General features: G+C 37.0%; 1 protein-coding gene across 3 annotated transcripts in view; it reads left to right on the forward strand.

The window, feature by feature from the left end:
* LOC100891935 (histone-lysine N-methyltransferase, H3 lysine-79 specific) overlaps positions 1–16,549 on the forward strand; it is a 41,961-nt gene that overhangs the window by 9,577 nt on the left and 15,835 nt on the right. For 2 of the 3 annotated variants that reach the window (XM_030995951.1, XM_030995949.1), the window contains exons 2-13: positions 1,677–1,717; positions 2,242–2,316; positions 3,137–3,200; positions 4,054–4,191; positions 5,002–5,092; positions 6,363–6,457; positions 8,097–8,215; positions 9,134–9,182; positions 9,934–10,033; positions 11,028–11,134; positions 14,009–14,050; positions 15,341–15,562. In XM_030995951.1, coding sequence (XP_030851811.1) covers positions 1,677–1,717; positions 2,242–2,316; positions 3,137–3,200; positions 4,054–4,191; positions 5,002–5,092; positions 6,363–6,457; positions 8,097–8,215; positions 9,134–9,182; positions 9,934–10,033; positions 11,028–11,134; positions 14,009–14,050; positions 15,341–15,562 — 1,143 coding nt within the window. The remainder of the gene's footprint in view (positions 1–1,676; positions 1,718–2,241; positions 2,317–3,136; positions 3,201–4,053; positions 4,192–5,001; positions 5,093–6,362; positions 6,458–8,096; positions 8,216–9,133; positions 9,183–9,933; positions 10,034–11,027; positions 11,135–14,008; positions 14,051–15,340; positions 15,563–16,549) is intronic. The other variant, XM_030995950.1, reaches the window with a different exon arrangement.

The raw sequence follows: 16,549 nt of genomic DNA on the forward strand, positions 1-16,549 counted from the left end.
ACGGGTAAGAAGTTGACGGGTGAATGGTAGAGTTCTTGGACACTAGGAAATTACTGTAAAAGTATCACTTGCCCGAATCGGGCAAGTGATAATTTGATTTACTTGCCCGACGGCTCAATTTGGTTGCCCCGGGACGTCGGGCAAGCGGGTTTGTCGCGCCCTGAGCATGTAGGTAATGGTGTGTAATGCAAGGTTCTAGAGTCATCAAAATCATCATAAATTTGGCAGAGTCCTGGTAAAGTAACAATCACTTACACAGATAGATGTATATGGGACAACACACATGGTGTCGTGGCTAGTACTACCCCGATTTCCTTATCTTTCTATGCTCATTATTCAGCCAGTATACATTTTCTTCCAAAATTGTTTGGCACATGACATTTATTTGTAATCTTGAACATTCAGTGTAAGTTTCGTTAGATTCTGTGAGAATTCATTTTCTTTTTTTACCAGAACTCAAGTTTATCTTTAAGTAAATGATGCTCCGACGATCTCGGTATAAATGCGATGATGTCATTTTTTAACTGCATTGTGGGAAAGGCTTACAGTGAATTAGGTAGAAAGAACTTGATAATGATCCGATAATATTAAACCATATCATATTGAAACTTCGTCGGCTGCTAATCGGACAGCTGCCAGCACAGCTTGCACGCATACGTCGCTGGACGAGGCATGACGTCACACGATCGAAACCATGGCTAAGCAAACAGTTGTGGGTAGTGTGTGGAGGGAATGTGTCTGTTCGGCTGAACAGAGATAAATGAAGGTTTTTCTCTCCAGACTTTACGTCTTCTTCATTTCTACTTTGGCTGCAATTAATATACAATCCCTGTTATTATAAAAATAGTAAAAAAAAAAAAAAATGAAATATGTACTTTGACTTAATACGATAGCTTGCTCATTTAGCTCCTAAATTCATTTATAATTTGAGAAAGATTGTCAACATGATTTGTTGTCTAAAAAAGAAAATGTTTGTAGTAGATGTGGTACAAAATCGCTAGTATTCTCCTAATGTTGTGCATGCCATAAGGGGTAGCGCCTGGAAGGTTGACAAATGTCAGTTTTTGTAAAGAATTACCCTTACCAGATCGTTATTTCTGTCTACAGCAGTTCAGGCTTAATTAAAGAGATTCTAAATCTAAACCACATATTAGATTTAGAATCTCTTCAATTTTGTGGCAGTTCTCTTCTATCGCTCTTTGAGTACGAGTATACAGTCCTTCCAATAGATTTTTATATATTTTTTATGATCCTGTAATCTTCTGGACAGTCCGTCTCTGTGTGTCAAGCTGGGCACCGTTTCACAAATCTGTCATGATCACAAGTTCACCAACATTGCATTGAAATGGGTGTTAAATTTAATACCGGTACACACATTTTATTGGGATGTCACCCAACTTTTACTTAAATGACGGTTTTGTGAAAAACTGTCCGGATGTCTGAGTCCATCCTTAAAAAAATGTAAAAAATTGGTCAGAATTTGAGGTTTTGTTAGATTCATATTTCTAATAATCATTAGGAATGCTGAAATTGTAGGTGTAATTGGTACGGGACAAAATAAGTAGGATTTGTCAGTTAATATACATAATAAATTACCCTGGGGAATTCAAGATGAATCCATTCGACCTGACTTGAATTTATGTTAATTTTGTATCATTTCTTTCTTTCTTTTCCAGGATAAGATAGATGGAGCTGTTGAGATTGTTGACACAATCAGGTGAGTTTCATTTTATGTTTTGGGGCTATCTATGCCATATTGGGTGTGAATTTATACTGGACTTTCTTCTCTTTGTCAGCTACAAATACACTGTACATGCAGTGAAGAAGAAAAAAAATATAGTATACAGGATCGATAAGGGATTTAGATTTGGAAAGTAGGGGGAACAAGGCGAACATGGCTTAAAAACCAAAGAAGTTCTTAAAATTTGTCACAACATAAAACATTTACTAGAGCAAATTCAGGAAGAAGAAGAAGAGCTTCCACTATTGATTTTTTCATGGCAAATTTTTAAACTGATCATTGTGTCAGCTTACAGCTTGCTTTTATTAAACTACTAGGAATGATTATTATATAAAATCCTTACCATCATTAAAGAGTTTTACAACTATTGAAATTGTTATTACATTATTTCAATCTATAATTCGCACTCTGCAGGATTAGCTATTATGTAAGACCGGCTTTTCCTTAGTTGACCATATTTCATTCATATCGGCATGGCTTTGTTTTCTTATCCTATCCAGATGGGTATGTGAGGATATTCCTCAGCTAATGCTTGCTATGGAGAACAATGTCTTGAATGATTACGACACATCCAGGTGAGAACTTGTATAAGATAAGGATAGCCACTCACTCACAAGCCTTTCCGTAAGCAGGCGCCCAGCGCTTTTTACCCAACGGTCCTTGACCTTTTGGCGCCCGGAAAGATGGAAACAATGAGTCCCAGGTGCCGATTACAGGGGCAACTTAAAAAAAATGAAATGGTCCAAAATAGCCCCGAAACAAATGTGGAACGACTACGTGCGGACGTTATCTCCTAGCCACCGTGTAGGGCGGAGAAGGAGAGCGTGCAAGCAACACTCTCACACCGTCTCAAAGTTAGACTTCGTTGTGAATACTTTACTTTGAAAAACGATTCTCAAGTTTGGTATAGCTCAAGTGTACAGGGCCAGAATAATCGCAATCCAAGCTTTGATTTCACATCTCCTATTCATGAAAACTATAGTGTTCTGATAGACTAATGAAGGTAACAGTTAACAAATAATTTAAAAGAATACATATTTTGATTAATTTGGGAAATGGCTCCTGGTCCTGGAAAAAACAGCTTGCGGTTCTCTTAAAAATCTAAGGACCGGGAGCCGCTTTGTTAGATATTTGGTCCCCCATCTGCTTCGACTTACGGAAAGGCTTGGCCACTCAAGAGGGCAAATGTGTTTTGATTTTTTATGATGTAACAGTTTTTAATTTATAATTTTTATAAGAATACATGTACACACACTCAAGTTGATGCTTATTATCACAGGACATAATTATAATCTTAATACATTTGTGACATAAACTGCAATTATTGCATTTGTTAGTATACATAAAGGTGAAAATTACAGGAATATTGATGACTTTTCTTGCTTTGTTATGCAGCTATGAAAGTATGTTGACACTGTGTGACAAATACAACAGGACTATTGATGCAATAAGACAATTGGTAAGTACTGGATGACGTCTTGCTTAAGCTATACAACAGGAAGTGATGATATGATTGTTGAACTTTGGCTATGCCATTGGCTACTTTATTTCACAAGGGACTCTTTTGATAAAATAAGTTATCTAATGTGAATGGCAATAAATGTCATATCATCCATTTATTTCCTCACCTGCTAATTTAGTAGTTACAGGGATAGTTGAGTTTTTGGTATAGAGGGCAATACACTAAATATTTTTTTGGTGAGATAATGAAAAACTGATTCAAATTTGAAGGCATACAATTTGTTTGATCAAAATCGGTTCACAGACGGCTGCAATATCCATAAATATAACCATTTCTAATTGTGGGGCTCCTCAAAATAATGGATAATTTTAAACCAGCCATTGAAAAACGAAATAGCGCCTTGTACGTTTTATTCTAGCCGATGCCAATGTTGGCTTTTTGTTTGCTTTTTCGGGTTGGTTATAATACGCACATCTAGTCGGCTCATGAACTGTTATTATTATTAAATTAACGGTCCCTGTATTTTGGGGTAAGTGGAGCTGAATTGGTATCATCTGATTTAATCTAAATTTCACACATTTTGGGGTCTAAAATGACCTTCATAGCAATTTTAGGTCCTTAACGGGCACTAGAAATGCTATATAAAAGCAATAACCATGCACTTTGAAGGCATTTGCGGTCTTAAACAAGAACTCAACTGTTCCTTTAACACCTAACCATATTTATTTACCCAATTAATGACATAGTTCTTTACTTTACTGTAATATCCTAACCAAAGTATTGATTGATTACCTATTCGTCTTCTGGGGCATTTTGTTAGACGATTGTACATCCATTTTATAATTTGCAGTGGAAAGTATCATCATGCGACTCGCCCATTTCCAAGAGAGCAACGCCTGGTCTGCTGAAGCATATCATGCAACAAACCTACGCCCATGCCATAGATGATCCTGACAAGCTCAACTGCTATGAACCATTCTCACCTGAGGTACAGTATAGTCCTCTTCTTCTTTCCTAAAATTGTTTTGTAGCTGAAATGACGAATAAATGTTAGAGAGCCCCAAGTTTAATAATTTAATAATTATAATTATAGGGCACTTTATACAGGCGTTTCTAAGCGCACAGGTGGTACTGTCTAACTTAGTATCATTATTCAACATGTTCTATAGCTTAAAATTTGTGTGTGTGTGTGTGTATTGGGTTTTTACAGACATGTATCAATCAGATATGATTATTTACGTCTGGGACCGACCTTTAAACGTCACCATCCGAAAGACGTGACTCAGTTTCGAACCTGCGTCCTCGGCTGAATCAGTTTGTAACTTCCACTTTTTAGCTGGATTACAGGCGCACGCCACAACGCCTAGTTGTGCGTACATGTAGTTGTAGTACAAGGAGAGATTTGGTATTTTAATATTTTGCCAGTGTTAAGATAGTGTAAGCTGCTGGCAGTGGGCTACAGACATAATAGCGTGTGATTTCAGACATGGGTTTTTCCATCACAGTCTTAGTAGAATTGTGTATAAAACTTTACTGCAATACATGCCTCCCATCTGAAATTATTTATGAACATTTTGGTACTAAAATACACAAGTCTCGTCAGTGCCTCTGAGAAATGTCAGTCTAAAAATGTGCATCTTGTTTAAACTAAATCTTTAAAAATCTGAACAAATATCAGACTTGCTTTATTATTTTAATTTCCAACAAATCATGATTCTCATTCAACCTTTTCAAAGTGAAAACAAATAAAATGTTCAGATTTGTAGTTAAAATTTTGTTTGTTTCCTGAATTCTGAAGGTGTATGGAGAGACTTCATATGATCTGGTGGCTCAAATGTTGGAACATGTGAAGATCAATGAGGATGATGTATTCATAGATCTTGGCAGTGGTAAGGATCCTTTTGTTTTGCTTTATTCTAAGATATTCACTGATGAGCTATGGAGGGTTACGAGATTTCAGTCGTGAATTTTGTCCCTGATACCTCACTGTTGCAGGCTTTTTCAGGCTTGGTCTCTTACAGAACAAACGTGACTTTTTACCATGCTTGCATCCATTTTCACGCTAATTTTTATTGAGAAATCCCTGTAAATATTTCCGCAGATATAAAGAAAGTGCACCTGTTTGTATCTGTTGGGCCCATTTCAGGTCCCTGTTTACAAGGTAATAAATCTTCAGTGGGGAGACACCACTATTTTTCTATTTATAAGCAATACACAATGATTTATATCTACTTCCATGTTGAGATGATTTTGTTCAAAAGTTTAAGCTATGCCTACGTATAGGCATAGCTTAAACTTTTGAACAAAATCATCTCAACATGGAAGTAGATATAAATCATTGTGTATTGCTTATAAATAGAAAAATAGTGGTGTGCTGTAGAGCACATGATACACATTAAGCAAGGAACCTAAAACAATCATCTTAGCATTCATGTCCATAGAATTACAGTCAAACCTGCTTTAGTGACCACCTGTCTACAAAGACCGCTTTTTGCGTTTCCCTTGGGCAGTCGCTATTGACAGGTTTGACTGTATTTCAATACATTTTATTATGACTTTGCTTGTCCTACAATTGAAAAAAAAGGAGTGACTGTTCATGAGCGTCTTTGCAGTTGGAGTAGGAGGAATAGGTAAAGCAGGAAGAAGAAGAGTGTTTTGATGGTTTCATATTCCATTTCCTCTTCAGGGAATTTCCACTTGGGATTATTCAAAATGACATCTTTCATAAATCTGCAGAAAATTACTTTTTTTTTTTTTTTTTAACCAGGAACAGAACACAATCTTTCATTTTCCTTTAGGGAAAACAAATACAGTCAGGCAAATATGACTTTAGATTTGTCCTTCCAAAGAAAAGTGGGGAAACAAGTTGACTATTAATTCAAATATCGGACATTTTTAGAATATATGTTTTTTAAAGGTTGAAACCCGTACAATGCCAAATTCTGTGACTATTTCCATCATCTACATTATTTTTAAGTTTGATCCTACATAAAATGTGCAAGAAATGATATGTTTAGGGAATTCTGTTAGATCCAGAATTTAGCCAAGTGTTTGAAAGTATACCAGGAATAGCAAATGTAAAGGTAACTTGCATTTATGTTTCTCACAGTACATGTATTTGATTACATTCATATTCATTTGTAATCATTTCTTGCCCAGGTGTTGGGAATGTGGTGTTACAAGTGGCTGCTGCAACATCATGTAAGCTGGCCTATGGAATCGAGAAGGCGGACGTACCAGCTCATTATTCAGAGGTAAGTATGGAGCATCATAGCTTTTGATGGTTAGGAAGCGCGAATTCTGGTATGGAAAGAAAATCATTGACATGAGGTAGAGGAAACAACAAAACCTAGAGATGATGTGGAAGATTATATGTCAGCAGTAAAGTGGTATTATTTGATGTGCATAAATAAATTTATTTCCTTGACCTACCTTGACCTAAGCCTTCCGCACCATCTGGGGGATGTGTGATGGCTTCTGCTTCATGATCTCAAGCCAGATCATCCTATCTTGTGATGTTCTGGTCGCTTCTGTGAGGGATCCCAGACAATTTATTTCATATTATTCATATTGCATCCTCCTGATCTTTCTTTGGCTTACAGCAGGGGTTTATGTATGGATTTGTTGAAATGGTTTTATTAACATACACATTGAAGTGTTATGTTAAAGGGGGTGTAGCATGGCAAATACTGGTTCACGCCATCTACGAATTCTTTTGGACAACTGCACATAAACGAATGGACTTGATTAATGGTCAGCGCGCTAGTGTTTGCGAAACAGACCAAAATTCTCCTTAGGCTTTGGTTTCGCTCATGTTGCACGCACGCTATGTGTGAGCGGCCGCCGGAGTTGAAGATAGTCGAATCACGCAGTGGAACATCGAAGGACCATTTCGGCGTAACCAATACGTGGATATTGACACAGAATGGTGGGAAATCGGCAAAAGAAGACCAAGAAATGTTCACAGAAGTACTATAAGACCGAATCCAGTATCCAGTACCTGTGTATTCGGAAGTCTGAAAGAGAAATTCATCTTGCATATTGCAGCTGCATGCGATATGCCTACTGGGATTTTACTGCAGACTAGGCCGGCAGTCCCGGCCGCGCGATGTGTGAGCGGACGCTGGAGTTGAAGATGGTCGAGTTTCAAAGTTTCAAACAATGCGTGGATATTGACAAGGAATAGCGAAATCAGCAAAAGAAGACCAAGAAATGGTCTCAAAAGTACATGTATAACTATAAGACCGAATACAGTATCCAGTAGACCTGCTGTAGATCTATTTTGAAGTCTGAAAGAGGTATTCATCATGCATTTTGTACTACGTTATTTTTTTTTTTTAATGGGAATTATTTAACTAAATACACATGTAAAATGCTCCAAAATAAGGCTCATATTGCACCAGAGAACATCTAGAACCCCAGAGCTTCCAGGGCCCGAAGGCGGGCCCTGGACCCCGGGCGCTCCGCGCTCGAGATGTACGCTATGCGCACATTATTTGGTGTCGTTTTCAAATCCTCCTCATTTTTGATTTCCAAAAGTTGGCATCTCTGGTGTTGGTATGTCTGATTTATTCCACAGTTTGCAACAGTATTTATCCTCTTTCTTTCTTCTGGGTTAATTTTTGTTATGTTGTTTGGTGTGTTTTACGTCAAATGTATCAGTAAAATATGGTCTTAACGGTTTGCATTTGCGCTGCGTTACGACATCAATAGGTGTTTAATAGGTGAAAGGTAGGCCGGTTGAAAAATACTAATTTTGATGGTAAAATACTAATTTTGGAGGTGCTGAGTACTAATTTGTACTTCCAAAGGTTGGCAGCTCTGTATATCTTTAAATCTGAACCTTTTATGTTTGATACACTCATTGCAAATCTCTTTCTCACTCTCTTATAGGGGATGCAAAAGGAATACAAGCGTTGGATGAAGTGGTATGGGAAGGAACACAGCTTCTTTCTACTGGACCATGGTGATTTCCTCTCTGACACCATGAAGGAGAAAATAGCAAGTTCCAAGTGAGACATACTCCTTTCTTGCTCTTAAAGCCTGTCTGTCCTAGTTTGGCCTGGAGGGATTAGACCACCCATCGTGGACACTGACAGGTTGCTATCTCATCAACTCAGCCCTCACTTTAACATCAGAAAAAGAGGATCACGGGGGACCAATGGGCATCACTTGGGCATTGTTTTCTATATAGAGGTAGCAAGTAGCTACAAGTAGTGCAGTCAGGCTTTAAAGCCACATTGTTTTAGAAGCACTACAGGACAATCGCCTCTAGCGCCATCTCAGGTCAGCTGTAGCAGTATGGTCCCATAACGAGCTGCTTCCCTAGCTACGCTGTTGGTTTTTTGTTAGTTATTGGGTTATGCACTGTGGGCAAGTTGAACATGCAATGGTGTTGTGCAATTTACAGTACGCCGGGGCAGAACGTTCACCAGTTCTTCACCAGTTCAGTATCGCTTTAACAATTTTGCCAGGTTGTTCTATGCTTGCCCTTACAGACGCTAACATTATTCTCTCAATAAATCAATTCAATAGAAGTGAATTATTATTTCAAACTGCGTTTACTCAAGGCAAGTAATATCTCACGACAAATTCTTGTTTTTTTTGTCCACTTCCTATGTTTTTTTTCACCAAGTTTGAAAAGACAACAACATGTATTAAAACACTTTCAACATTTTGCGATTGATTGCAATTTTGAAGAACGATTCTGATTGGGCATTAGTCAGCGTTGTTAACAATTTATGCATGCAAGGATTATCCTGATTGGCCATTACCATTTTTGATTTATTTCAAACCTTTGTGTTATGGAGATATACAAAATCATTTGGTTGGACGTTGTTATGTATTGCTACCCGTATTCACAATATCTAAGCGTCCAGAATTCGACTGTAGATCACCTAACATCAATTTCTTTGTTTCTTTTTACACAGCATCATCTTCGTTAACAACTTTGCATTTGGCCCCCGTGTTGATCACCAGGTAAGTTCAATCCTTAAAGACTTGAATGCATTCTTTTTATTGATTACTGCCCTTCTCAGAAGCAAAAGTTATGGAGCATCTGTAAGGATTTTATTTGGTCATTAAATTTAGAATTTGAAATGATCACATGAATCTTACAGGATAAATCTTTCAGGAGCTGTACAAAAGTTTGTGCATTTGTGATTAAACCAGCCATATTTGATAATGGATATAATAATAATCCAGATTTATATAGAGTTTAATATGTAATACTGTCTCTAAGCGCTTTACAGATATTACAAATGTTCATCATCTCCATCCCCTGGGGAGTATTCCTACCATATAGTCACAGTGAGGGGCATATGGCAATTTGACACAAATGCTTTCGTCATCCTACTGGGTTCCCATTTCTCTCCTGGGTATGGAGTGGCAAATGTAGATTAATGCCTTGCCAAAGGACAGATTGAGGGTTCAGTGACAAAAAGACGTAACTCCATATTTTGCCAAAATTAATATTTGATATCAAAATGTTCAGAAAAATGTGGGCTTTCCAGGAAACACAAAGACTAAACTCCACCCAACACCCCATTGAAGTTAATGGCTAGTGAAACATAGACTTAACTCCTGAAGGCCCAAGTGCTCAATGACACATAAACCTCTTTTTCCTCAAAATGGCCCATAATGGAGTCTTGTCTTTGTGTCACTGACCCCACAATTACTTTATATTTATTTTATTTATTATATATATTTGATTGATGGTTTTCTATTTCAGTTGAAGGAGAGGTTTGCCAACATGAAGGAAGGTGCTAAGATCGTGTCCTCCAAAGCTTTCTGCCCTCTCAACTTCCGTATAACAGACAGAAATCTCAGTGGTAAGCATTTCCATCATAGATAGTAATGATAATAGTGGGTTCTTGTATAGCGCTCATGTCTGTCAGACTTGACACTCCTGGCGCTCCTGATTATCATCACTATTATTTCCTCTGAAATGGTAGGCCAAAGAACACCAAGGGAACACAGGCCTTCATAGAGATGTGTTCGGAGGCAAGAAATGTGGTCTTAATAAGCAGGTGGTCTTGATATTCAAGTACTTTAGCACAGGTTTCAATAGGAAACGGTGTGTAGTGACCCCTAAATGTGATCTCTTTAGACACGTGGTTTTTCTGAACAGGTGTTCGCTAAAGCAGGTTTCACTGTATATCATAAATACTTGCTCCTGAAAAATAAGGTAAGAGCTGTAAGTATGCATTCAGTAAAGACAAACCAGACCCTCAAAATATCCAGCAATTTTTCTCATTAGTACTGACCTCCTATTATAATACATTAATTTCCTTGATAATGATACAACTAAGTGGTGAACTGACATTTCCTCCATCAACAATTACTCTGGAATTAATGTTATCAAAAGTAGAAGGTTAGTTTTGCAATTGGTTGTCAGGTCTAATAGGTTAAAGGGTTAGAGTATCTTTGTCTCAGATTCTGAAACAAAATCCTGGATTTAGCTCATGCTGCAATAATAATTATAAACCTTTAGGTCAGTCAGCAACCCCATGACTTTTACAAACCGATCACCTGTCCGATTATCAAGATATTTAAGATTGGAAATCAAAATTTCAGAATTTGTTTTTATAATACTACAGTCTATTGGGGTCACTCAAAGATTTTTATTTTTATGCGGCACTTCATGATCACTTTATAGCGCAATTTTTTAAGGGCTTCAATATTACACCATATCACAGACATTGATAAAACGTAGGGCCATGCATCTCATATTTAACATTGTTAAATGATGCCTATCGGGGTCGGGTACTGAATAAAGTTGGGTCGGGTGTTGAAGTTAAATATTCTTCATATTTGTCCCCACAGATATAGGCAGCATCATGGACGTGGTGGAGCTGTCCCCCCTCCGCGGCTCTGTCTCCTGGACAGGCAAGCCAGTGTCTTACTTTCTACACACAATAGATAGAACGCTGGTAAGTGCACCCTCTCCATGTACGTGGCACCCACAACCAAAGTGCCTTCAGCTGTGTTCCCATTGTCTTAACAATTTTGAAAAAATATATCTGTTTATCAGGAATTCATTTAAAATTCAACAGGCCTTTGTTTTTCACAAAATTCATTTTTGTACACAGGATTTGAGCTTGAGATTTGACATCATTACAGTGCTACTCCTTATTTTGGCTTTGGAGGTAGTTTTGGTTATCAGTCTACTTTCTTTCAGCAATCTTTGAATCATCATTCAATTTTCTTTGTTATGTTATGAGAAATAGTGATGATAACATATATGTTTAGCCATGTCAGACTTAAAATTGTCCATGTTTCATGGATCCAAGAAATTGAATAGTGATGCTCAAATGATGGACTTTGTTAGAGAGAATCATCGCGAGCAACACCCTAAAACCTATGCGGAATGAGCAAGAAACCATTGGAGCACAGCTTATTTAGAGGTGTTGTGGTAAGTGGATACGTCTCCGGACTGTCGATCACAAGGTCCGCGGTTCGAGTCCCGCTGCGGCACTAATGTCCTTTGGCAAGACATTGATCTACATTTGCCACACTCAACCCAGGTGAGGTAAATGGGTACCTGGGGGGTGTTTCATAAAGCTGTTCGTAAAGTTACGCATGACTTTACGAACGACTTGTATATGAAAAGCCAAATGAGATGCTCAATCATTATCAATTTTTATTTATTAAGTTGAACTGTTGAGATGTAGATTAACATTCTTATTCTAACAAATATTTTTAAGGCAAAGCATATTTTTTGCAATAATTTAATTGAGGTTATTGGAAATATCAGGAAAAAATTTGGGTATCCTATCTGGCGCTTCATATACAAGTCGTTCGTAAAGTCATGCATAACTTTACGAACTCTTTATAAAACACCCCCCAGGTAGGATTATTCCTTGAAATGTACTGTGCGCTGATAACGGCTGCCGGAGCTAAAGCTAGGGTAATAATTACTTTAAGCTCTTTGGAAGCGCATAGGGATGTTATTTCATAACGTATTATGCACTTTACACGAACTGAACTATTATTATTATTACTATTATTTCTCACATGAAAAACGAGACCCAAGCATGGAGTACTTTAATATTAAGTCATTCCTGCTTCAGTATTACAGCCCTATCATTGCTGGGCACTTAATAGGTACACCAATGCTAAAGGGTTATAGAATCATACCCAATGTCCATCAAAAACCAAGGGTCCTTTTACAAGAACAGATTTATGCTCAAGATTCATAGCGGGGGTACTTATCCGGAAGCTTAGATTAACATCTACCTGTAGAGGTAGGTGGGTTCTGTTGTTACCGTCAACTACTATTCAAGCACATTAATGTGGATCAACGCCACTAGAAATGTGTATAGTGTGAAAGTAAAAGGGGATGAAGTGTGACCTGTAGTTCGAGGGAAATACAATCTTTTCTTGTCGTCACCTAATATTACACATTTAACAAATTAAGCATTAATTTTGATAATTATGTTCTAGTGGATTCAAGGCTTTTTAGAGCGCATGTTATTTTGAAAACAGTGGTGTATTTGGTACTGATGACAAATTGGGATGATTCTTTTTAGTCTGCAATTTTGATACACTCACCAAGATGTAGGCTTGCCTATAGATGGATTTGTATACCAAAATTATCACTCTTAACAAAATGTTCTAAAACGCCAATCACCAAGTAAATACAAAAATCTGCTTAGGCTCACCAAACTCTGATGAGAAATTATTTGATGAATATGATAGTGACAACACCTTGCTTACAAATGTTAAAGCCATACTGCACTACAAGCACTACCTCAAAACCCCCTCGGGTCAGTATGGTCCCGTAACTCGATGCTTCTCTAGCTGTGCTGTTGGTTCTTGCATCGAGTCCTCCATCTGTGAAGTGGAAATTAGGTATTGGGTAATGCATTGTTGGCAAGTCGACCATGAGGTGGCACTGTGCAATAAACTATGCTGCATTCAGTATCACTTAAACATAAGTTAGATATCTTTTTTGTTCATCACTCCTCTTACTGTGTCTCTGTTGTTTATTTTGATCCATGTCATCAACCACAGATTTTGATTAAAGATGTGTTCATACTTCAATTAGTGTCATGCTAACAACATTCAGGGAAGTGAAGAAATAAAATTAGGGACTATGTTTAATGGACCGTTGAGACATTTAGGTTGATTGATATTTCTTTTACTTTGAGAACAGGTGATCCAAAAGCCCTGTAATCCTATGTTTTTATAAATTGTAAATAGTGTTTTGAGATGCAACAGATGGTTTCATTTGAAGTTTACAGACATTGAAGGAAATTTTGGATTTGTTTTACTTAGTTTTACTGTAAAATGTGTTTAATAGATCAAAACCGGACAATGTTGCATGCCTGTATTTCTACCCTTAGTTACTATTTTGTCATGTCTTGGCTGTGCTCGTTCTCTTTCAGTATACTGTCTACAATTTGTCTGGACTTTTTAGAACCTGCCATTTCAAGTATTGGATCTTTACAGAAATTACATGTAGTAAATGAATTGCAGACTTTGTTTTATTTGTTTTTTATATCTCCATAACAAATCTAAATTAAAGTTACATCTTCGCTGAAAGTAGTCTTAAACGCTGTAATTGAAGGAAGATACGATATTATATAAATTCTTTTACAACCCTTTTTTTTTTCCATTTTAGTTTCAAAGTCATACCCTTGCATAAAATTATTCTATCTAATTATACTAAATAACATAACTAACACTTTTATTTCATAGAAATATATGGACATCACCCCCATCATGTTGATTTTATTGAATGGCTCATTTTACCCCCATCAGAGGGATTTATTGTTTGTTTATCTTCTTTATGTGTTATACAGCTGGAAAAATACTTTCAGACACTCAAGGATCCAAAACTCAGGGTAATTATTCTTATAATAAATCTTAATCATAAACACACTGGGAAAATAAATATGCGGATGAAGAAATAGATAATTTTGATGTACTTTGAATACTAACAATCAATTTGATGACTAAATATACAAATGTAAGATTTAAATCAATAGTAGTTTAACAGGAAATACAAACGTTATGTAGAGTAATGACTTAATGGGAAATTTGCTAAAAACAACAGAACTACCCATTTGATGTGTTCAAGTTATTTTGTTATTGAAATTTTTATTAATTTATATATTTATGTGACAAAATATTTTATTTTTTTCCAGTAGAGGAAAGAAAGATAAATCGACAGTAATTTATTCATTATTACCTGTTGAATTTCTGACTTGTTGGATTTTTAATAAACTTAATCAACTTCTCAGTTAATTTTCATTGCATAGTGATTTTTGCAAGCTAAGAATACTTCCCAGTTGGTATATAGAAGAAAACAATTTGAATGATTTGGTACCATTTATGCATGATTTTATACATTTTGATTTTCTCTTCCATCTCAAAGCAACATGGTCATTGCCTTTCTTTTTCTTTTGCAAAGCATGGGCATATTCATACATTCATCAAATAGATATCACATTCATTTGAACATTCACTATTCACAGATTATAATTATTTTATAGCGAAAGATTTCCTTGACTGACTTTAATCAGCCTTACATTTCTCTGGCATAATCACTAGCTGCCACTTCACATTACGATACTACTTCACATTACGATACTGAAGTTTTTCCTCATCTTCATGATGTATAATAATGATAATAATAATAATAATACATTTATAGAGCGCATAAACTATCCATCATATATTCTACTGCGCTACAAGAGCTCCTGATATTACAAGTAGATAAATCTATTTTGATAGCTTGTTTCAGATATCAGTTTATTTGCAGGCTTTAAACAGAAGGTCTTTTGAAGGTAAATTTAATCAACAGAGAACAATATGATGCGAAGATTTGTGACTTCACTTTGATATAATGTGAGATCCAGAAGTAAATGTCTTCTCTCCACAATGTATGATATAACAGAAAACGTGACAACATTAAGGGAGAATCAGTAAGTTTTATTTCAAAGATTCCTATTAAAGTGTTTTTTTTTTAATGGCTGTTTGAAGTCTTAAAGACTTTATGAGGTCAGTGTTCCAGAGATGAACTTGTATACTGAAACCCTGCCTGTCAACCTTTGTTTTTTTTTTGATTAGCCATTGAAAAGCATAAACATGATCTAAACTTCTTCTCGCTTCTTCTGGATTCTCTCTTGCAGGAAGAATACTACAAAAGCTGCGTTCGAGCAAAGCGCCCCAGGCGCAGTAACATTGACTACCTCGCTTCGAGATCCCTTGATCTCGGCAAGACTTCGAGCGACAGCGACTCGGCAGTCTATGGACCAACCACCCGTCGCCAGTGGTCGGAATGGATTGCTAATCGAGATGGAATGAAGGAGAACTATGATGAGATGATGGAGGATAGTGAGAAGATGGATCCGGTAAGACACTGTTTAGGTGTTCTACAGCAGATCCTGCAGATCACCTCTTCATTTTGTCTGAATCTTTTTTTTTTCTTTTTTATGCCTCCGTTACAAAGTAGCCGGAGGCATTATGTTTTCGGGTTGTCCGTCCGTCCCGTTCTTGTGATCGCGTTATCTGAAGAATCGATCAATGGATTCCTGCCAAACTTTGGTCATGTATGTATCTTGCAGAGCCGATGAACTGATTAGATTTTGGGGTCACGAGGTCAAAGGTCAAAGGTCACAGGGCTCATTAGGTATGCAAAAACAGCTCGTGATCGCGTTATCTGAAGAACCGATTGATGGATTCCTGCCAAACTTTGGTCATGTATGTATCTTGCAGAGCCAATGAACTGATTAGATTTTAGGGTCATGAGGTTAAAGGTCAAAGGTCACAGGGCTCATTATGTTTGCATAAACAGCTTGTGATCGCGTTATCTCAAGAACTGATTGATGGATTGCTGCCAAACTTTGGTCATGTATGTATCTTGCAGAGCCAATGAACTGATTAGATTTTGGGGTCACGAGGTCAAAGGTCAAAGGTCACAGGGCTCATTAGGTATGCAAAAACAGCTCATGATCGCGTTATCTGAAGAACCGATTGATGGATTCCTGCCAAACTTTGGTCATGTATGTATCTTGCAGAGCCAATGAACTGATTAGATTTTGGGGTCATCTGGTTAAAGGTCAAAGGTCACAGGGCTCATTATGTATGCATAAACAGCTTGTGATCGCGTTATCTCAAGAACCGATTGATGGATTGCTGCCAAACTTAGGTCATGTATGTTACTTGCAGAGCCGATGAACTGATTAGATTTAGTGGTCATGAGGTCAAAGGTCAAAGATCATGGGCTCATTATGTATGCAAAAATAGCTTGTGAACATTCTCATTAGAACTGACAGATGGATTACTATTTAACTCAGGACATCTTGCAGAGCCAATGAACTGAGTAGATTTTAGGGTCA

This window comes from Strongylocentrotus purpuratus, unplaced genomic scaffold, assembly GCF_000002235.5.
Source record: "Strongylocentrotus purpuratus isolate Spur 01 unplaced genomic scaffold, Spur_5.0 spur5_scaffold_3, whole genome shotgun sequence".
NCBI lineage: Eukaryota > Metazoa > Echinodermata > Echinoidea > Camarodonta > Strongylocentrotidae > Strongylocentrotus > Strongylocentrotus purpuratus.